At 39.0% G+C, this 22,805-nt stretch overlaps 1 protein-coding gene and 1 long non-coding RNA gene across 4 annotated transcripts in view; one reads left to right on the forward strand and one right to left on the reverse strand.

Annotated features, from left to right (window-relative positions):
• Positions 1 to 289: 289 nt before the first annotated feature.
• Positions 290 to 20,598, reverse strand: LOC125961782 (uncharacterized). Of its 2 annotated transcripts, XR_007472786.1 has the most exons (4): positions 20,481 to 20,598; positions 12,870 to 18,126; positions 839 to 895; positions 290 to 588 (listed from the first exon to the last, which is right to left on the reverse strand). It is a non-coding gene; the product is annotated as an uncharacterized LOC125961782 (long non-coding RNA). The 2 variants fall into 2 exon arrangements; XR_007472787.1 differs by lacking the exon at positions 12,870 to 18,126 and having other exon boundaries at positions 20,481 to 20,591.
• Positions 20,573 to 22,805, forward strand: part of E2F5 (E2F transcription factor 5) — a 28,673-nt gene continuing 26,440 nt past the window's right edge. For both annotated transcript variants that reach the window (XM_033439820.2, XM_004276156.3), the window contains exon 1: positions 20,573 to 20,832. In XM_033439820.2, the coding sequence (XP_033295711.1) occupies positions 20,608 to 20,832 (225 nt within the window). In that variant the 5' untranslated portion in view covers positions 20,573 to 20,607. The remainder of the gene's footprint in view (positions 20,833 to 22,805) is intronic.

A 22,805-nucleotide genomic window follows, 5' to 3' on the forward strand; every position in this document is an offset into this window, starting at 1 on the left:
CTAAGTTTTGAAAATTAAATGGAATCAGAAAAAATGTAAAGAGAGGGCCCCATTTTGTTATAGGCAAGATTTATACTGAAATCCGTGGGACATCAAGCATGTCAATATATGTAATGGGAGTCTGTGGAGGAGGGGAGGACATAAGAAATATTGGGGAAAATAATAGCTGAAAACTTACTAAATTTGATGAAAAAGATTAACCTACAGATTCAAGAACTTCAGTAAAACCCAGGATAAGCACAAAGAGAACCACACCTAGACACTTAAGAGTCAAACTGTTGGGAAAATCTTGAAAGCAGTGAGAAAATATGATTTATTTCATATAAAGAAACAATATAACTAACAGTTGACTTCTCATCAGAAATAATGGAGACCAGAAGTCAGTGAAAGACATATTTTAGGTACAGGAAGAAAAGGAACAGTAAATCAAGAATTCTACATCCAGGGCTCCCCTGGTGGCGCAGTGGTTGAGAGTCCGCCTGCCGATGCAGGGGACACGGGTTCGTGCCCCGGTCCGGGAAGATCCCCCACGGAGCAGCTGGGCCCGTGAGCCATGGCCGCTGAGCCTGCCCGTCCGGAGCCTGTGCTCTGCAATGGGAGAGGCCACAACAGTGAGAGGCCCATGTACCGCAAAAAAAAACAAAAAAAAAGAATTCTACATCCAACAATATTATCCCTCAGAATAAATGCAAAACAAATGAGACTAGAAGCAGTGGGCTGACAGAGTACTCAAAAAAAATTAGCTAAGAATCTTATATCCCACAAAACTATCTTTTAAACATGAAACCAAAATAAAGTCATTCCCAGGTAACAGAAAATGTGTTCCTACCAGACCCACCTTACAACAAAGGCTGAAGGAAGTTCTTAAGGCTTCAGATCCTTTCAGAAGGTGACCCTAGAGAGTAATTTGAATACACATGAGAAGAAAAAAACACCAGTAAAGGTAATTATAAAAGAATATAAATACATATTTCTTTTCCTTTCATCCCTTAGCTGATTAAAAAAGCAAATATGTAAAACAATGTGTATAATTGTATTATTGGGAGTAAAACAAAATGTAATATTTCTCAATATCAGCACAAAGGTGGGTGAAAGCAAAGCTGTACGGAAGCAAGGAAGTAACAGGAGACAGTAACTTGAAATCATAGGAACAAGTGACACCAGTAATAAATATGAAAATGTAACTATATATATTTGCTCTTCTTAGACTTTAAGTTATATAAAACAACTATAAAAACAGTTGCAATTATAAAATTGATGTAACATGTATAACAGAAAGCACAAAAAGAGGAAGAGAATAGAGCTATATAGAAGATTCTATATTTCATTGAAACTGGGTTAGTATAAATCTGTTGTATATTCTGATAAGGTAGGTATAAGCCCTTGTGAAGCCATTAAGGAAGTAACTCAAAATAAATAACTAAAAAATAGAATTAAAATGTTATACTAGAAAATATTTGTGTAATACAAAAGAAGCAGAAGTAGAGCAATAAAGTATAAAGCAATTATTAAATGCAATAAAAAAGACAAGATATTTAGAAAACAAAAAATGGCAGAAATAAGTTCCTCATGTATAATTCAACTACATCAATAATTATGTTGTGTGACTGGATTAAATAATCCAAAAGACAAAAATAGACAAGAAAACAAGATCCAGCTGTGTGTTGCCTACAAGACACTTTCAAATATGCAAATAGGTTGAAAGTAAAAGAACAGAAAAAGATATGTAAATAGCAACCATAAGAAAGATGGAGTGGCTATACTAATATCAGACAAAATAGACTTTGAAACAAAAATGTACTAGTAGGAAAGATGATAAAATGTCAATTTATCAGGAATGTATAATAATTATTAACATGGATGTACCTACTGGCATATTCCCAAAATTCATGAAGCAAAACTGACAGGCTTGAAGGGAAAAAAAGGTAATTCAACAGTAACAGAAAATTCAATACTTCACTTTCAATAATGGATAGAACAATGAGGCATGAGATCAACAAGAGAACAGAAGACTTCAACGACACGGTAAACCAACTAGGCCTAACAGACATCTGCAGGATGCTTTCAACAACAGCAGAATCTTTACATTCTTCTGAAGTGCACATGGAACGTTCTGCAGTATAGATTAGATGGAAGGTCAGAAAGCAAGCCTCAATGGATTTAGAAGTATTGAAATCACACAAAGTATGCTCTGTGACCACAGCAAACTGAAATTAGGAAGGAATAACAAATTTGGGGAATTTACAATTATGTGGAAATTAAACACACTCCTAAATAAGTACTGGATCAAAGAAGAAATCACAAGGGAAATTAGAAAAATTCTTTGAGGTGAATGGAAATGAAAAGAATAACAAAATTTATGAAATGTAACTAAAGTAGTTGTCAGAAGGAAATTTTTATCTGCAAGCAACTCCATTAAAAAAGAAGAAAAACCTGAAATTAATATCCTAACCTTCCACCTATAAATACTGGGAAAAGTGGAGCAAACTAAAGCCAAAGCAGACAGACTGAAGGAAATAAAAATTAGAGCAGAAATTAATGAAAATAGAAAAGCAACACAATCAGTGCACCTAAAATTTTGACTTTGAAAAATCTACAAAATAAACCTTGAGCTAAATTAATTCAGGATAAAAGGGCTCAAATTACTAAAATCAGGAATGAGCACAAGAAAATGATAATAATAATAAGGGTGGGAGGAAACTGGAAGTTGTTGAATATGTTTATGGCCTTAATGATGGTGATAGTTTCATGAGTTTATACTTACTCCCACTCATCAAATTGTACAGACTATGTACAGCTTTTGCATGTCAATCATACCTTAATACAGTGGTTTAAAATAAAAAAGAACTCCATAGGCAATAGAATCAAAAAGAATAAAATTCTTAGGTATAAATTTAACAAAAGAAGTGCAAATCTCATACTCTGAAAACTACAAAACATGGTTGAAAGGAAACAAAGAAGACAATATTCATGGATTGGAAGACTTAAGGTGGTAATTCTCCCCAAATTCATCTACAGATTAAATGCAATCCCTACCAAAATCTCGGCTAGCTTATTTGCGTAAATTGACAACATGGTCTCTAAAATTCATACAGAAATTCAAGGGACCTAGACTATCAATCTTGAAAAAGTTGGAAAACTCACACTTCTTCATTTAAAATCTTACTAGAAAGGTACAGAGAGACAGCAGCCAAGATGGCAGAGTAAAAGGACCCTAAGCTCACCTCCTCTCAGGAGCACACAAAAATAACAAAAATCTGCAGAACAGCCATCATTTAAAAAGACTGAAACCTACCAGAAAATATCATTTAAAAAGACTGAAACCTACCAGAACATATCCTCTATAGCTAAAGACATAAAGAAGGAACCACAATGAGACTGGCAGACTCATAATATAAAATCTCATCCCCCCTGCGTGGGTGATCCACAAACTGGAGAATAATTATATTACAGAGGTTCTCCCACAGGAATGAGAGTTCTGAGCCCCAGCCTGGGGTTCCAGCACTGTGAAGAGGAGTTCCCAGAGCATTCAGTTTTGAAGGCCAGCGGGGCTTAATTGCAGGAGCTCCACAGGATTGGGGGAAATAGAGACTTCACTCCTACAGGGCACACAAAATCTCATGCATACCAGGACCAAGGGCAAAAGCAGTAATTTGATAGGTGCCTGGGCCAGACCTACCTGCCGGTCTTGAAGCATCTCCTGGAGAGGTGGGGGGCAGCTCTTGCCCACCATGGGGACATAGACACTGATGGCAGAGATATGGGGGAGCGTTCATCTATATGAACTCTCACTGGAGGGAGACATCTTGCTTGGGTCATTAGCACCAAGACCTGGCCCCACCCAACAACCTGTAGGCTCTAGTGCTGGAATGCCTCAGGCCAAACAAACTGAGTGGGGACACAGCCCCACCCATCAGCAGACAGGCTCCTAAAGACTTGCTGAGCCCACAGACACCTCTAGACACGCCCCTAGACATGGCCCTGCCCACCAGAGGACCAAGACCAACTCCAGCCCCTTGGGGGCAGGCACCAGCCCCTCCTGCTTAGAAGCCTGCACAAGTCTCTAGACCAGACCAGCTTCAACCACCAGGGGGCAGACACCAGAAGCAAGAAAACTAAAGTCCTACAGGCTGCAGACAGAGTCCACAAATGCAGGCCAGACACTATCCTGGGACCAGCTGGTCCCTAGCCATTGGGTGACAAGAGGGGAGTACACTGCTGGGATGCATAGGACATCTCCTACAGAGGGCCACTTCTCCAAGGTTGAGAAACATAAAAGGACTGCACTCTTAAAGGGCATGCACAAAATCTCACACACTCTGGGACCCAGTGCAAAAGCAGTGGTTTGAAAGGAGCCTGGGTGAGACCTAACCTACTTATGTTAGAGAGTTTACTAGAAAGGCAGGAGGCAACTGAGCTCACCCTAGAGACATAGACACTGGGACAGCCATTTGAGGGAGCTCATTCTACCACGTGGACACTGGTGCTGGCAAGCGCCAACTTGGAATCTTCCCTCTTAGCTCATAAGCCTCAGGACCCAGCCCTGCCCCCATGCACCAGTCTATAGTCACCAACACTGGGACAACTCAGTAAGCAGGGACAAAGCCCCCTGCACACACACACCAGCATAGAAGCTGCCTTAAGACTCACTGAGCCCACAGCCTCCCCTGGACATGACCCTGCCAACAGAGGGCCAAGGAATTTGTCCCCACACACCAGTGTGCAGGCCTAGACCTGGGACCCCAGGGTCCTGCAACCAGAGACACTAGTATCCAGATCCACGTACCAGTGGGCAGGCACCAGCCCCAGAATCCCTGGCCTCACTTACCCATGAGCCTGCTCTAGCCTTGGGATCAGTCTCACAGACCAGAGGGCAGACACCAGCCCCAGGACAACTGCAGCCCCACAGCCTGTGGACCCAGCCCACCCACCAACAGCCCAGCCCCAGCCCTGGGACTGGCTGGGCCCTGGGCCTGCCCACCAGCAGGCCAACCCAAGCTTCAGAATACCCCAGACCCCACACCCAGGGGTGTCAGGAACCACTCCCATCCAATAACAGCTCTGGGACACCCTGGGCCCTGCAGGCAGAACTCAGGACATCGCTCTGCCTATGGGTAGGTCATCACTAGCTCCAGGACATGGCTTCACCCACCACTGGGCAGGAACCAACCCTGAGATCTCCTGGAAGCTGACAGCCCATCAGTGAGCGAGTACTAGCCGTCTGGGGTTCCACCACCAGCTACCTCATGACACAGCCTCAAAAACCAATGGTCAGCAGCCTCCAAACAAGGAGGGCCTGGCAACCAACTGGACCAGGGACCAGCCAGGCCTACCAGACTTCCCACAGTAGTCAGCCCACCACCACAGAAAGACCCAAGCAGCCCACATAGGGGGCACCCCTAGAGCATATAGCTCTTGTAACAAGAGTGGAGTGCACTGCTGGGATGCATAGCTACATCTCCTACAAAAGGCTACTGCTGCAAGGCTGGAAAATGTAACCAAACTACCAAATACATAGAAATAAAAACAGCAAGTTAGGCAAAATAAAGTGACAGAGGAACATGTTCCAAAAGAAGGAACAAGATAAAACCCCAGAAAAAGAAGTGAAATAGAGATAGGCAATCTACTTGGGAAAGAGTTCAGGGTAACAATTGTAAAGATGATCAAAGAACTCAGTAGAAGAGTGGATGCACAGATTGAGAAGTTAGAAGTATTTAACAACAAAGTGTTAGAAAATACAAATAACAACCAAACAAAGACCAAGACTACAATAACTGAAATAAAAAATACACTAGATGAAATCAACAGTAGACTAAATTATACAGAGGAAAGGATCAGCAAGCTGGAAGACAAGGTAATGGAAATCACTGACGCCAAACAAAAAAAAGAATGAGAAGAAATGAAGACAGTTTAAGAGACCTTTGGGACAACATCAAGTCTACTAACATTTGCATTATTGGGGTTCCAGAAGGAGAAGAGAGAGAGAAAGGGACTGAGAACATATTTGAAGACATAATAGCTAAAAAATGTCCTAACCTAGGAAAGGAAATAGACATCAAAGTCCAGGAAGCATGGAGAGTCCCAAACAATATTAACCCAAAGAGGAACAACACCAAGACACATTGTAATTAAAATGGAAAAATTAAAGATAAAGAGAGAATAAGGAAACAAGGAAAACAAAAAATCTATAAGGAATATAGATAATTAAAGATAAAGAGAGAATAAGGAAACAAGGAAAACAAAAAATCTATAATAGATAACACACACACAAAAAGGAAAGAAATCCAGGTATAACACTCAAGATAGACACCAAATCATAAGAGAATAGAACAAAAGAAGACAAAAGGAACAACAACAAAAACCCCACAAAAATAATCCCACAACAATTCACAAAATGGCAATAAGAACATACATATCAATAATTACTTTAAAAGTAAATGGACTAAATGCTCCAATCAAAAGACATAGAGTGGTTGAATGAATACAAAATGAGACCCATATATATGTTGCTTACCAGAGACTCACTTCAGATCTAAAGACACACAGACTGAAAGTGAGGGCATGGAAGAAATTATTCCATGCAAATGGGAATCAAAAGAAAGCTGGAGTAGCAATACAAATATCAGAGAAAATGGACTTTAAAACAGACTGTTATAAGAAACAAAGAAGAACATTACTTAATGATGAAGGGATCAATCCAAGAAGATATGACAACTGTAAATACATATGCACCCAACACAGGAGAACCTAAATACATAAGGCAAACATTAACTAACATAAAGGGAGAAATTGACAGTAACACAATAATAGTAGGGGACTTAAAACTCTGCTTACATCAAGGGACAGATCACCCAGATAGAAAATCAATAAGGAAATACTGGCCTTAGAGGACACATTAGATCAGAAGAACTTAATAGATATACATGGAACATTCCATCTAAAAGCAGCAGAATACACATTCTTTTCAAAGGCACATAGAACATTCTCCAGGATGGACCACATGCTAGACCACAAAACAAGCCTTGGTAAATTTAAGAAAACTGAAACCATATCAAGCACATTTTCCAATCAAAATGCTATGAGACTAGGAATTAACTACAAGAAAAAAAAACCTGCAAAAAACACAAACATGTGGAGGCTAAATAATATGCTATCAAACAACCAATAGATCACTGAAGGCATCAAAGAGGAAATCAAAAAAATGTCTGAAAGATGAAAATGAAAACACAATGATCCAAAAGCTATGGGTTGCAGTAAGAGCAGATCTAAAAGACAAGTGTATAGTGATAAAAGCTTACCCAAGGAAACAAGAAAAATCTCAAATAAACAAACTAACCTTACACTTAAAGGATTTAGAAATAGAAGAACAAACAAAATCCAAAGTTAGTAGAAGGAAAGAATGCATAAAGATTAGAACAGAACTAAATGAAACAGAGACTAAAAAAATAGAGAAGATCAATGAAACTTAAAGCTGATTCTTTGAAAAGATAAACAAAATTGATAAACTTCTAGCCATCATGAAAAAAAGAGAGAGGGCCCAAATCAATAAAATCAGAAATGAAAAAGGAGAAGTTACAACCAACACCACAGAAATACAAAGGATCATAAGAGACTATTATTAACAACAATATGCCAACAAAATGGACAACTAGAGGAAATGGACAAATTCTTAGAAGTGTACAATCTCCCAAGACTGAACCAAGAAGAATTAGAAAATAGGAACAGACCAATTACCAGTAATGAAATTGAATCAGGAATTTTAAAACTCCCAACAAACAGAAGTCCAAGATCAGATGGCTTCACAGGTGACTTCTACCAAACATTTAGACAAGGGCTAACACCTATCCTTCTCAAACTATTCAAAAAAATTACAGAGAAACAAATGCTTCCAAACTCATTCTATGAGACCAGTGTCACACTGATACCAAAACCAGACAAAGATATCACAAAAAAGAAAATTACAGCCCGATATCCCTGATGAACATAGATGCAAAAATACTCAAGAAAATATTAGCAAAGTAAATCCAACAATATTTTGAAAGGATCATACACCATGATCAAGTGGGATTTTTCCCAGGGATGCAAAGATTATCAATATCCACAAATCAATCAATGGGACAAACCACAATAACAAACTGTAAGATAAAACCATATGATGATTTAAAAGATGTAGAAAAAGCTTTTGATAAAATTCAACATTTTTTATAACAAAAACTCTCCAGAAATTAGGCATAGAAGGAACATACCTCAGTATAATTAATAAAGGCTATATGTGATAAGCTCACAGCTAACATCATACTCAACAGTGAAAAACTGAAAGCATTTCCTCTAAGGTCAGGAACAAGACAAGGATGCCCACTTTCACCACTTTCACTTTTATTCAACATAGTATTGAAGTCCTAGCCATGGAAGTCAGACAAGAAAAAGAAATAAAGGGAATCCAAATTGGAAAGGAAGAAATAAAACTGTCACTTTGTGCAGACATTATGCTATAGAATTCCTTAAGATGCCTCCAAAAAACTACTACAGCTCCACAATGAATTTGTTAAAGTTGCAGGACACAAAATTAATATACAGAAATTGGTTCCATTTCTATACACTAAGAGCAAGCAATCAGTAGGAGAAATTAAGGAAGCAATATTTACCATTGCTTCAAAAAGAATAAAATACCTACAAATAAACTTACCTAAAAAGGTAAAAAGAACTGTACTCAGAAAATTATAAGACACTAATGAAGGAAACTGAAAACAACAAAAACAGATGGAAAGATAAACCATGTTCATGGATTGGAAGAATTAATATTGTTAAAATGACCATACTGCCCAAGGCAATCTATGGATTCAATGCAACACCTATCAAAATACCAACAGCATTTTTCACAGAACTAGAACAAATAATCTAAAATTTTGTATGAAAACACAAAAGCCCCTGAATAGGCAAAACAATCTTAAGGAATAAGAACAGAGCTGGAGGAATCATGCTCCCTGACTTCAGACTATACTACAAAGCTACAATAATCAAAACAGTATGGTACTAGCCCAGAAAATAGACACATAGATCAATGGAACAGATTAGAGAACCCAGAAATAAACTCTCACACTTATGGTCAATTAATCTACAATAAAGGAGGCAAGAACATACAATGGTGAAAAGACAATCTCTTCAGTCAGTCGTGCTGGGAAAACTTGACAGCTACATGTAAAAGAATGAAATTAGAACATTTTCTCATACAAAAATGAACTCAAAATGGATTAAAGACCTAAATATCAGACCAGATACCATAAAACTCCTAGAGGAAAACATAGGCAGAACACTCTTTGACATATATCATAGCTACATGTAAAAGAATGAAATTAGAATATTTTCTCATACAAAACTGAACTCAAAATGGATTAAAGACCAAAATGTAAGACCAGATACCATAAAATTCCTAGAGGAAAACATAGGCAGAACACTCTTTGACATATATCATAGCAATATTTTTGTTTTGATCTGTTTCCTAAGGTAAAGTAAACAAAAGCAAAATTTAGTGAATAGAACCTAGCTAAATGTAAATGGTTTTGCACAGCAAAGGAAACCATCGACAAAATGAAAAGACAACCTACTGAATGGGAGAAAATATTTGTAAGTGATATGACCAATAAGGGGTTAATATCCAAAATATATAAACAGCTCATACAACTTGATATCAAACAAACAACCAGCCAAACCATTGATTAGAAAATGGGCAGAGGATTTGAATAGACATTTTTCCAAAGAAGACATACAGATGGCCAACAGGTACATGAAAAGATGTTCAACATCAATAATCATCAGAGAAATGCAAATCAAAACTACAATGAGATATCACCTCACACCTGCCAGAATAAACTATCATCAAAAAGATCACAAATAATAAATATTGGCAAGGATGTAGAGAAAAGGGAACCCATGTACACTGTTGATGGGACTGTAAATTGGTGTGGCCACTGTGGAAATCAGTTTGGAGGTTTCTCAAAAAACTAAAAATAGGGACTTCCCTGGTGGGCCAGTGGGTAATACTCTGCGCTCTCAATGCAGGGGTCCCTGGTTGGGGAACCATATCCCACATGCATCCTGCAACTAAGAGTCCACATGCTGCAACTAAGAAATCCACATGCCACAACTAAGAGCTCACATGCCACAACTAAGACCTAGCATGGCCAAAATAAATAAATAAAAAATAAATACATACTTTAAAAAAACTAAAAATAAAACTACCATATGATCCAGCAATTCCACTCCTGGGTATATATCCAAAGAAAATGAAAACACTAATTTAAAAGATACATACACTCCAATGTTGATAGCAGCATTATTTACAATAGCCAAAATAGGGGAGCAACTTAAGTGTCCATCACTAGATGAATGGATAAAGACAATATGGAATATATTTACTATGGAATACTACTCAGCCATAAAAAAGAATGAAATTTTGACATTTTTAATAACATGAATGGACCTGGTGCATATTAGGCTTAGTGAAATAAGTTAGGCAGAGGAAGTCAAATATTGCTATGGTATCACATATATGGAATCTAAAAATAAAACAAACTTAGGGAATATAACATAATAGAAACAGACTCACAGTTATAGAAACAAACTAGTGGTAACCAGTGGGGAGAGGAAAGGGGGGTAGATAAGATAAGAGTAGAGGATTAGAGATACAAACTACTATATATAAAATAAACTATAAGAATATATTATACAACATAGGGAATATAGCCAATATTTTATAATAACTATAAATGGAATATAATACCTTTTTAAAAATTAATTACTATGTTGTACACCTGAAACATATAATATTGTAAATCAAATATATCTCAATAAAAAAAATCACAAAGTGTAGAAAATATTTTGAATTGGATGAAAATGAAAATAGAACATGGAAAACATTATGGGATGCAGCAAAACAATGTTTAGAGAGAAATTTATAGATTTAAATGCCTATGTTAGAAAGAAGGAAATGTTTCAAATCAGTAATTTAAGTTTCCTTTTTAAGAAATCAGAAAGGGACTTCCCTGGTGGCACAGTGTTTAAGAATCCACCTGCCAATGCAGGGAACACGGGTTTGATCCCTGGTCCGGGAAGATTCCCACATGCTGCGGAGCAACTAAGCCCGTGTGCCACGAGTACTGAGCCCGCGCACCACAGCTACTGAAGCCTGCATGCCCTAGAGCCCGCACACCACAACTACCGAAGCCCCTGTGCCTAGAGCATGTACTCTGCAACAAGCCGTCACAATGAGTAGCCCACACACTGCAACGAAGAGTAGTCCCTGCTCGCCACAGCTAGAGAAAGCCGGCATGCAGCAACGAAGACCCAATGCAGCCAAAAAAAAAAAAAGAAAGAAAGAAAAGAAACCAGAAAAAGAAGATCCACTTAACCCCAAGGATAAAAATATTAAATCTCAGAGCAGAAATCAATCAAATAGAAAAGAAACAAAAAAAAGCAATAGAGAAACTAGCAATCAAACCAAAAGTTGGTTCTTTGAAAATATTTTCAAAAAATGATGCACTTTTAACAACTCTGGGCAATAAAGAAGAGAGAATAAAATTTTCTAAAATCAAGAATGAAGAAGGGTCAGCATTACAGACTCTAAAGATGCTAAAAAGGATTATAAGAAATATGATTAACAACTTTATGCTGACAAATTAGATGACTTAGTTGAACAAATTTTTGAAAAGATACAAATTACCAAAACTGACTCAAGAAAAAATAGAATATCTGAATAAACCTATAATAAGTAAACTGAATTCCTACAAAGAAAAGCTCAGGTTCAGACAGCTTTGCCAGTGAATTCTGTAAAATATTTTAAAAATAAATAAAATCAGTCCATAGCCATACTCTTTCAGAAAAGAGAGAAGGAAAGAATAGTTCTCAACTCATTCAATATGGCGAGTAATAAGTTGATAATTTCTGGTGGCCATTAATTATAAATAATATTTATAAACTCACTTATAGTAAGTCTCTACTAATATGTACCCCCTATGATGTGTATGTCAATGTTAAAGAATGGCTTTGATGGCCACACCAGCCTGGATTTCTTCTCTGAACGATTAGATACTTGATATTTCACCTCTGACCATACTGTTGGTGGTAGATGGCCATGTGCACTTCTTTCCCGTTAAAAGTCCCCTGTCCACAGTAGTCACTGTCAAGCTAATTATCAAGGAGACTTTTGTCTACTTCAACCTCCTGGAGGAAAGAGTAGTTCCTTAATATTGCGTGGATAGGTAAAAGTGAGGATACAAATCAACTGTGATCCATAGATATTGTTCAGCCAAATATCAGTCAGCCCCATTCATAAATCATCAAGTTTTTTGCCTGATGATGAGCTCAGCATGTGGTTGATCCCAATTTGTTAAAATAGATGATATAATATGAAGGGACACTTCAGGAAGATTTTGGAATCCTTAGTGTGCACTAAGGTAGCACATGCTCCATCAAGCTTGTCTAGTTATTACCATTTATCTAATCTTGATTATACCATTTCTACTAGCTGCTAGAGTACTAGGCTTACTTATCTGTGAGAAGGAAGAGCTAAGAGCCCTCAATTCATAACAGGCAGTTTAGGCCGTTGTGTGATACAGAAATGGGCTCTGTATTGACACATGCTCTCTCTGTGTGTGTGTGTGTGTGTGTGTGTGTGTGTGTGTGTGTGTGTGTGTGTGTGTGTGTGTGTGTGTGTGTGTGTGTGTGTGTGCGTGCCTTTTGTCTAAAGATGATTGAAAAGATGTTAGAGGTTTAAAAAATTATTTGACTTTCTGGGTCATGGGACCTGACTTAAGAAGGGTTGATTACAACTGAAGCTTATTCCTGAATCCAAAATCTTGATTTAAAAGTACCTCAGCTTGGGCTTCCCTGGTGGGGCAGTGGTTGAGAGTCCGCCTGCCGATGCAGGGGACATGGGTTCGTGCCCCGGTCCGGGAAGATCCCACATGCCGCGGAGCGGCTGGGCCCGTGAGCTATAGCCGCTGAGCCTGCGCGTCCGGAGCCTGTGCTCCGCAATGGGAGAGGCCACAACAGTGAGAGGCCCACATACTGCAAAAAAAAAAAAAAAAAAAAAAAGTACCTCAACTCAAATTTACTAGACTTCCAGCTTAACTAGTACATACAGCACATCAAATTCCCAAGGCCAAGATATGCTGTCTCAAGGCTGCTGGCTCCGTCAAGGTTGGGATGTTAGGATAGAGGTTTCAGTTTAATATTCTGGAGTATAATTAGGAAAGATATTCTACCTTCTCTCATCCATTGGAATTCCAGTATGTTCACTTACATGGCAAGACCCTAAGTTTTTTGGAGGGATAACAATTTATCCCTTCTCCTTTTTGTTGAGATGTTAGTGAATAAGAAGTTGATATCTTGCTTCATTAAATCCTACTAACATTTAAATATCATCAATGCGGTTGATGATAGTAATGTCCTTAGGTTGATCTCATCATTGAAAGTCCCAGTAAATAAATCTGTGACAAATAGTAGGTGAATCCAGATTTTATAGGGGTGGGAGAGCAACATTGCCAAAGTTGTGATTGCTTAATTCAATTGGTAGACTTTTATCAAGAAATCTTGATATTCCATCTGATTTATGATTTATCAGCTGGCCATACTGGAGGATTGAAAGGAGATAGAGTGGAAATACCAAAGGTGGTCCTCAGTTATCTATTTTTTACTTCCTCTGGAGAGATGGTATTGCTGCTTACACCTAATGTACATGGCTTGAATCACAGTGATCAAAGGAGATATGACCAGCTAAGCACATTTTATTAATGTAATTGACTCAATTATGTTAAGTGAATGTAACCACTGCTTTTGTCCAAGTGTCTCCTCGGGAGTACATAAATTTAAGACAGCTGTTTTAGGGTGCCTAGATTCTGATTGAGTTCTTTCATTACAGCTCAGTCATGCTCTTATTCCCACCATCAGTGGCACAGCTTGGGTCTAAGTCAACAGTCTGACCCAATTGCTTCCCATCAGATAGCTCAAACCTTGTCCTTTCTAGAGCTCCCTACCAAATCTCTTACCCCATTATCACTCTTTGAGAGGTCTATTGAATCAGGCATACAGCCACCTACAAAGCAAAAGAAACAAACGTCTATTTATTAGAACTTATGAAACAAAAGCTAGAACCAATCCCCACCCTCAACCCTTACCTCAGGATCTAGCTGAGGATATGTTCAGGCTTTAAAGAAAGGGTAAGCATCCTTCCCACGTGGCCACTCTCTTTGGTTTGATATACATACTTAGAGGAAATTATATAGGGTGATCAGTCTGTGGGTCTTAACCTGAGTCTCACCAAATCAAAACACTCATTTCCAGGGGCTGCTGTACAGTTTTCCACCATGACTCCTACCAGGTTTTGGAAAGGAATTTAGAAGTATAGTTGTTACATCTGTAAGTAAACTGAATTTTTTCTTATACTTCCTTCAAGAAGTATATAAGCTGTAGTCTGCTTATATACACATGGATCTAAGTAAGAATGTGATTTATAATTGAGGTTGGATTTTTATTTTCCATTTTATCAAATTCTTGGAATACCTTTTACTTAAACCTAAGGAAATGGTTGTTCTTATAATCTTGAGAATTTGGAGTCTAGTTCAATATCATAAGAATTGTCAATATCTTTCTAGGATTTTGACTACTGACTGGCAGTACTGCCCACAGTAGATAATTACTCTTGACTCACTTGATGGTTATATGCTTTCCAACCACCTCCCACCTTGCAGTAGGCTGTTCTCATAGCTGCCGCAACTTTCAATGGATTATCTTATTTTTGTTCCCCAGTTTTTCACTTCCATATACATACTGCTATATTTGTTGGTAATGTACCTGTCTTGATTTTAGAGTCTGTTTTCTTAGGATGTGGTCCCCTGAGAGTAAGGGCACAGTGGGAGACTTTGAAGATTGGTCTATACCACTTCTTTCCATTATCCTTAAACCTTTGTGGGGAGGGGCTTCTTGACTGAAAGATATTTTCTTCTGGACAGTGGTGAAGAGAACACTAGTTTATACTTTCAAATCCTGGACTCTCCCTCCTACTCAGTGTTAACAATGCTGGCAGGTATCACCTACTATTTTGTAAACATTACTGATCTTATGAAATCTGTCTAGTTGCTCTCTTTACTGATAAAACCCACATAACAATTCTGAACTTGGAGAGGAAATTCTTTGCGATGCATAATTGGCTAAAAACTACAAGAGTAGTTTAAGTTTTCTAAATTGTTTTCTTCCTGTCAGTTAAAAGATAAGTGTTTACCAAAGTTCAACTGATTATGATCATTGAATAAACTGACCATATAAAAATTGGCATAACATCATTAATTTCACCTTCATGATTTTGGGGTTTCACACTACCCAAACTATTAGTTTCTTATCAGTTTTCCAAAAATGGACTTACTTTTAAAAATTAAATATCTCTTTTAGCCACAACTTAAATAACATAAATGAAATCACTAGTTTAATGTTTTGGTCATGTTTATTTTTAATTTTTGCCTAATCCACATTAAATTAATCATGAAAGTATTAAAATAACAAAAGATTTACCATGTATCAGCTACAGTCATTCTGTTAACACTAGTAATATGCATATCACACAATTACAAAAGACAGATAGATTGTTGGATGATCTACTGACTGAGGAAAGATACCAAAGGTAGTTTTTTTTTCCAGTTTACAAAACATTTTTTTTTCAGAGATTCTAAAAGCATGTATTATTTCATTTTGTAATGTGTATGGCTAACATGACTTAGTTGGGAGATATCCACTGAGAGTCTGAATTTAATTTTTGCTGAATAAATTCCTTAATTTTTATAAATGGCACACATATAATTAAATAAATAGGTATTTTTATAAATAAAATAGTCAATTACAGTAGAGCAAGATAGGATGGTACATTTATTAACATTAGATAATTCTAGGGTACCTATAATCATTATCTTGAGGGATTTATTTTAGAGTGCTTTATTTTTTCATTCTAGGGAATAGATGTGACACTACACAAGGAATTGAATGATGTGGGGACCATTCACTGGTGAGAAATTCTTTTGATAAAACCACTTTTGACTTAGAATTACTCTCTCGGTGATAAATTCAAAAATTGTCAACTCTAGGTTGACACAGGGTATTAGTTACCAAAGGGTTTGTATCAGAGCGTATGATTTTTAAGTTTGTGTCTTAATTAGGGCAATGTATTGTGAATAGGAGGTCTTTATGCTATGGCTTATTATTTGCACGGCAGTCATCTTGCTTTGGTAGTTTAGTGATAAACACTTTTACCTTACTGAAATTTCAAAAAAACAGTGTTATCAACAGTGTTTCCAGTGGGAGAGTTGCTGAGCAACTTGATTTTTCAGGAAGGTCTAAGTGACATACAGTTTCTGTAAATGTTTGACCATATTTACCTTCCCTTTTTATACACAAGAGCAGTCAGAGGACTGTTCAGGTGTTAGTAAATAGAAGCTTCTAGTGTATATTAGTTGAGTTTATTTTTGTTACAACAAACTTGGATCTCTTGTTCTTACATTTGAATATGTGTGGTTGAAGTTCAAACCCCAACATCAAATCGTAAGTTTTAACTTAATGAAGATGAGAATTCGAATTTTCAGTCTGACTCTTCAAGAAGATTTAGAAGCAACTATTTGTTTCTTTTAATATCATGCCATATTTTTGAATGTAAGCTGCCTTCTGAATGTAAGCTTCCCTCTTTCGGTAAGCTGCCTTGATAGGGCAATAAGGTAGAGTATAAGTCAATAAATAAAATTTAAAATCTCTTTAATGTGTGTGAATTATATTTCTATAGGTGTTTGAATGTAATCTTCATTTCCCGTTTCTGCTTACAGGGTACACACTTCTGAAGTCAAGGTCTTTGGGTTATCTATCATATTATTACTATACCATGCAGGTTATAGGTAGGTAAAAAATAATGTTGTTTGTCATAATGTGACGATTAATAATCCTTGAAACATATGTGTTTACCTAATTTTTTTAATCTTGAAAATGCATAAGATAGATGTTTGTGTGTTGTAAGATTTGGAAGGAAAAACAGAAAGCCAAATTTTATCTTCATTAACTTAGAACAGATTAAACAAGGGAGTAATAAAGCTGATGTAAGCAGCCTTTTGATGAAGTTTCTTAGCTCAAAGGAGACCTGAGAGTTGGAAGTTCCAACCTATCACTTCCAAGTGATAGGCTCATGCATTTGAAAATCAGTACGCCACCATCAGTGAACAAAATAAAATTTGGTTGAATTTTCTTGAATAGTTAACTACTATATTATGACACAACTGCACATATATTAAACTGATCCTGGACTTCTATGAAAATAACATATGTGAAATTCCACAAATGTGACACTCAGTCCAGTGAACTATGGGCTAATAAGTCATTCCGTCGAATTCAAAACACTGAAGTTCTCCCTCCTACTCCTGAATTGGCTAAGCAGCTGCACTTCCAAAATGCATAAAAATAATGAAAATATAATCAGGAGCATATAAACAATATTATAATAGATCATAATATTTGCCCAGTTAATCCAGTGTAATTAGTCTGAATTTAACAAAGGATTACTGTCATGCATTTAGTACTACATAGGTCAATGCAATACGGTTTAGTTTAACTGGATTATTCTAGTGCACAAAAATCTTACCTACTTCTTGAGAATATGCTATGAGTCCTAACTTTTGATGGAAAGAATTATTAGGCTTTTGTCAGAATTGGTACAAAGAACTAGTGTAGCAATTGATAGCCATTTAGAGTTGTCTCCTTTATAGCCAAAAGGATACAGAAATCAAATTCAGAGTAATATACTTCAAACAGTGACCAATATCAGTTTCTTAAAGATTATTTATATTCTGATTTTTAAAAATCACATTTTAAAATAATTCATTAGCAGAAATTCCAAAAAGTTTCAAAATATTAAAAAGACTTTTGCATTATCAGGCTCTGATCTTTAGCAGTTTTAGGAAAAATGATATATTTTATTATTTTTCATTGTGTTATTCAGTGTTTCTCAAAGGGGTGACTGTGTGCATGAGAATTACCTGAAACTATCTGTGAAGAAATGCAGATTCCCAGGTCAAATTCTCATATCAAATGCTGATTTAATCTCTGAAATTTGGAAAAAAGAATCACATTTTTAACAAACACCATAGATGATTTTTCTCCTTAAAGTTCGGAAGCCACTGGTGTAAGTAATTTGTAGTTTCTCTGACAGACATAGGATTTTGAAGGCTAATTGAAATAGCTGCTAACTTGTGAATGTGTTTTAGTTGAATCCTACTGAGTTTAAACAAATGAAAAATTCATTGTGAAAAACACAAAAATATTGCAAAATAAATTTCAAATGACCTATTAGCATCATTAATAATAACTGCGTTGTAGAAAAACTTTAAAAACTGAAATTAAAAAGAACAATTAAAAAATTACCAAAATAGTTATTATGATTTAATACTACATGCTATGGAACGAATTGTGTCTCCCCCAAATTCATATGTTAAAGCCTTAACCACATTTGGAGAGAGAGCCTTCGAGAGGTATAGGTTTAGACGAGGTCACAGAGTGGGGCCCTCATGATGGGATTAGTGCCCTTATAAGAAAAGACATCAGAGAACTTGTTTGCTCTCTCTCTCTCTGCTATGTGAGGACACAGAGAGAAGGTAGCTGTCTACAAGCCAGGAAGAGAGGCCTCACCAGAACCTGACCATGCTGGCATCCGAACTTCCAGACTCCAGAACTGTGAGAAAATAAATTTCTGTTGTTTAAGTCATCTTGTCTATGGTATTTTTGTTATGGCAGACCAAGCTAAGACACATATAAAAAAGTTTTTTAAAATAACAACTTTATTTTTATCAATTCCTGTCCCTGCATCTATAGCACAATGTTACCACTTCAAATTAAAACTAAAACCTCCTTAAGAAACACTATTGTATTTATTAATTCTATTAATTTATTAATAATAAATTAAAACTAATTTGCAAATTAATTTAATTTGTAAAATAATAATTTTGCTAATGCCAAATCACATAGCAGAACCCATTTTGAGATAACTTAAATTGAGTGGTTTTATTAATTGAATTTTTCATGTTTTACTAAAGATTTTTTTTTTTTTTTAGTTTGCGGTACGCGGGCCTCTCACTGTTGTGGCCTCTCCCGTTGCGGGGCACAGGCTCCGGACGCGCAGGCTCAGCGGCCATGGCTCACGGGCCCAGCCGCCCCGCGGCATGAGGGATTTTCCCGGACCGGGGCACGAACCCGTGTCCCCTGCATCGGCAGGCGGACTCTCAACCACTGCGCCACCAGGGAAGCCCTACTAAAGGTTTTTAATTTCAAGTTTTGCTTATAGAGTTCTTTGATTAAATAAAGGTTGTCTGGTTATTAATGAAGTTCTGTACCTATGAATTGGAAGCATAAATATTTTGTTATAAATGGTGTGTCCGGTTTTACTAGCTAATGCTGCTATTTCACTTCATTCCAGTGACCCTTTTTTGCTAGTTTATTGTTATTTTAAATTTAAAATATTTCTTGCATGAAACTTTCTTGATTAATTACCATCATATGGAATTTTCATTCACCTAATATTTATTGAGCATCTACTATATCCAAAGTGTTGTGTGTGACACCAACTCATTTAAAATTTAGTTCTGACTCTCGAGAGTTTGTAATCAAATGAGAAAAAACTTTTACCCAGATCTGTGTGTTATCCCATTTCCCATCAATAGTTTGGGGTATCACGAAACACAAGAACCTGCGGGTGCCTAATATTCTAAATAACACAATATAATTTGGTTCCAGTAAGGTATTACGAACACTGTTCTAAATGCAGGAGATCTGGAGTCCAGCGGCGAGTCTGAGCAATTCAGGACCTCTCCCTCCACACCCCAGTATCTCTACCTATGATTCCATGATTCTGTTTTTCCTGTATTTCAAATCCAAAAAGATAATCTATGGAATATAACCCTGCATTTGGTCCGAGTCACTGAAATATTTGCAAAGGATCCTAAAGCTCGAAAAGAGCAGACAGCAGAAACCGCCCAATCAAGGTAAGTGACCGAAGGCTAATCTCGTGTGGCTCCACCGACCCAGCGGCTCATAAATTGATGGCCACACGGCAGGGTTTTTTCCTGCCCTGAAGCCCTTGTTTCCTCCCGGCGTTGCTGCGGGAGGTCGCCGCTCCCGGGGTCGGCTCGCCAACAGCAGGGAGGCAAGTGTGAAACCCAGTCACCGACGCTGCCCTCCTCTCCGCTCGCCCCTCCTTCCTACAGAAAAATGCGTTTCCAAGCAACGGCGGGCCGCGGCGTCACTTCCTGCCATTTAAACTCGGGTCCCCACCCCTAGCCGCCCCTTCTTCTCGCTTCCACTCCCCCTCCCCTCGATCGTGGGCTTCCTTCTCGCGTCCCCAGGCTCGGGGAGGGGGCGGAGGCCCGGCGCGCCGAGCGGCCCCCGGGCGGGTGGGCGCAGCGCACCTGTTGTTTGCAGGAGCCCGCGACCCTTCGTCCCGCCCTCGGCGGGCGGCGACGGCAGCGGCCGCCGCGGAGCCGACCCGGCAGGTGGCCGAGCGCGGGGGCCGCACCACCGCGGCGCGGGGACGCGATGGCGGCGGCCGAGCCCGCGGGCTCCGGGCAGCCGGCGCCGCAGGGCCAGGGGCAGGGCCAGCGGCCGCAGCCGCAGCAGTCCCAGGCGCAGCCCCCGCCGCCGCCGCCTCTCGGGGGCGGCGGGGGCGGCAGCAGCAGGCACGAGAAGAGCCTGGGACTGCTCACCACCAAGTTCGTGTCGCTGCTTCAGGAGGCCAAGGACGGCGTCCTGGATCTCAAAGCGGTGAGTGCGGGAGGCGGGGAGGGGGCGGACTTCCGAGCCCGCGGTCCTGGGAGAAGACCACCCCCTTGTCGCGTGGGTTGGGCGGCGCGGCGTGGACGCGCATCCCGGAGACCGGGAAACCCGCGAGCAGGGGCCACGTGGCCGGCGCCCAGGCCCTGGACGCCGGGATGGGGGAGGGACGCGGGACCAGGATGGCCCGGACCGACCGCGTTAACCAATGGGGCCCGGCGCTGCGCCGGGCTCTCGACAAAGAGCCCAGGAGCTCGGGCGCGCCCGCGTGGCTTCAGGCTCTGGGCGTAGGGACCCGAGGGCGACCGAGTGTCCTTGTTGCTCCGCGTCCACCTGTGGCAGAGCCTCAGGGGTTACCAGGGCGCTTTGCCCCGAGGCACCCTTGGGATTGATTTTGCTCTTGGGAATTGATGGTTTTAATGGGCGATTCTTGCTGAGACCGTGTTTCGGTTGTTTAAAACGAACAAGCAAACAAAATCCTATTTTGCCACCTCTTCTGGATGACACACACACAAAAAGGTGAACTCTTCAGCCCTCCCCGTTAAAACAATAATAGTAATTTAAAAAACCTCTTCCTTGTGCACTTCTTTTCATCATCCTGATGATTAAGAGGGATATTTGACTTGTGACTTAATTTGGTATCTGATATAAATTTCTAAAAGCGAGATTTGCCATCACACGAAAAGGGGGTGTTTTATAATTTTCACCCCAAAAGATGGAAGCGCTCAGTAAACTCCTATTTCACGAGACCGTGTGCTTCGTCTTTTACTACAGTTTGGAATTTTCAAACAGCAACATGCATCAAAAGCTGTTCCGTTAAACAAAATGACTTAACCGTTCAAGGCAGGACTTGGAAGGATTCCACAGCGCTGAGGAACAGCGCTGTGATCACACTTGAATTAAAATTCAGCCAGCACACGCAGTTTAAGTAAGAAGTAAAGCAATAAAAACAAAAATTACTAACGAGTCAGTAATCACTGCAGAGGATTGGTCCCAGCGCCTAGGGGAGGGTCAGGACCACCTTTCCTAGCTTGAGAGTGTGACTGCAGTCATCAAGGCTGTGCCTAAAGTAACAGAAGCAGCATCTGAGCAGGAGAGCATCTTCTAGTTCTCCCTGACCTGAACTCACAAAGGCCAACTTGATGGCCTCTGCTAGGGGCCCTCCTCTCAGTGTAGTGCAGGAGGTGAGGTATGTCACTGAATGCCGTCTCCTTTCCCTGGGTGTTCAGTATGTGATTGTTGAAATATCTGAATTGTTCTAGTTTATACAAATGAGGCACGATGCACATATTTTGCATTTCCGGAAGTAGTTTCTACTCTCTTCTTTTTGAAGTGTTACTCCTAGAATTTTCCCACACCCTTGGAAATTCTTGTTCTCGTTTTTTTTCCCCCACCCACTCTTTCCTCCATACCTCCCTCCCTGAAAGTGCTTTATGGCATATATAGTATTTAAATTGTTGTGAACTAAATTGGATTCTGTTTAAAGAATTTCACAGGAAGTCATGAGGTCATCAGTGAAAGCCAGGGATGTTACAAAGCATAGCTTGCAAACTACTATTCAAAATCTAGAAGTTCAGTTGTAGCCTGTGACTTCAGTAAGGAATCAGGAAAGTTTGGGATTTTCCAGATGAAACTGAACTCTGAGGGCTGACTGTGAAGGCTTCTGCAACTTGCCTTGGAATGGTGGAACTTTGCCCTTGCTTTCCCCTAAGTTCTTTGGCTTCTTCCTGCTTCATCTGTGGCCACATTTTGCTGTCCAGAAGTCACAGAGTCAATGAGTGGGAAATGGAGTTTAATATATCATAACAACATTGTTTCATCCATCCTTTCTTAAAAGTTCAAAGGTTTCTGCAGTGACATTAGGTCTCATTATATTAATGACATTTTAGTTGTAGAGAACAGTTTGAGTATCATTCTTTTTCACATAAATATGGATAGATATCATTTATTTACATATGTTTACT

The sequence above is a fragment of the Orcinus orca genome, chromosome 17 (assembly GCF_937001465.1).
Source record: "Orcinus orca chromosome 17, mOrcOrc1.1, whole genome shotgun sequence".
Classification (NCBI taxonomy): domain Eukaryota; kingdom Metazoa; phylum Chordata; class Mammalia; order Artiodactyla; family Delphinidae; genus Orcinus; species Orcinus orca.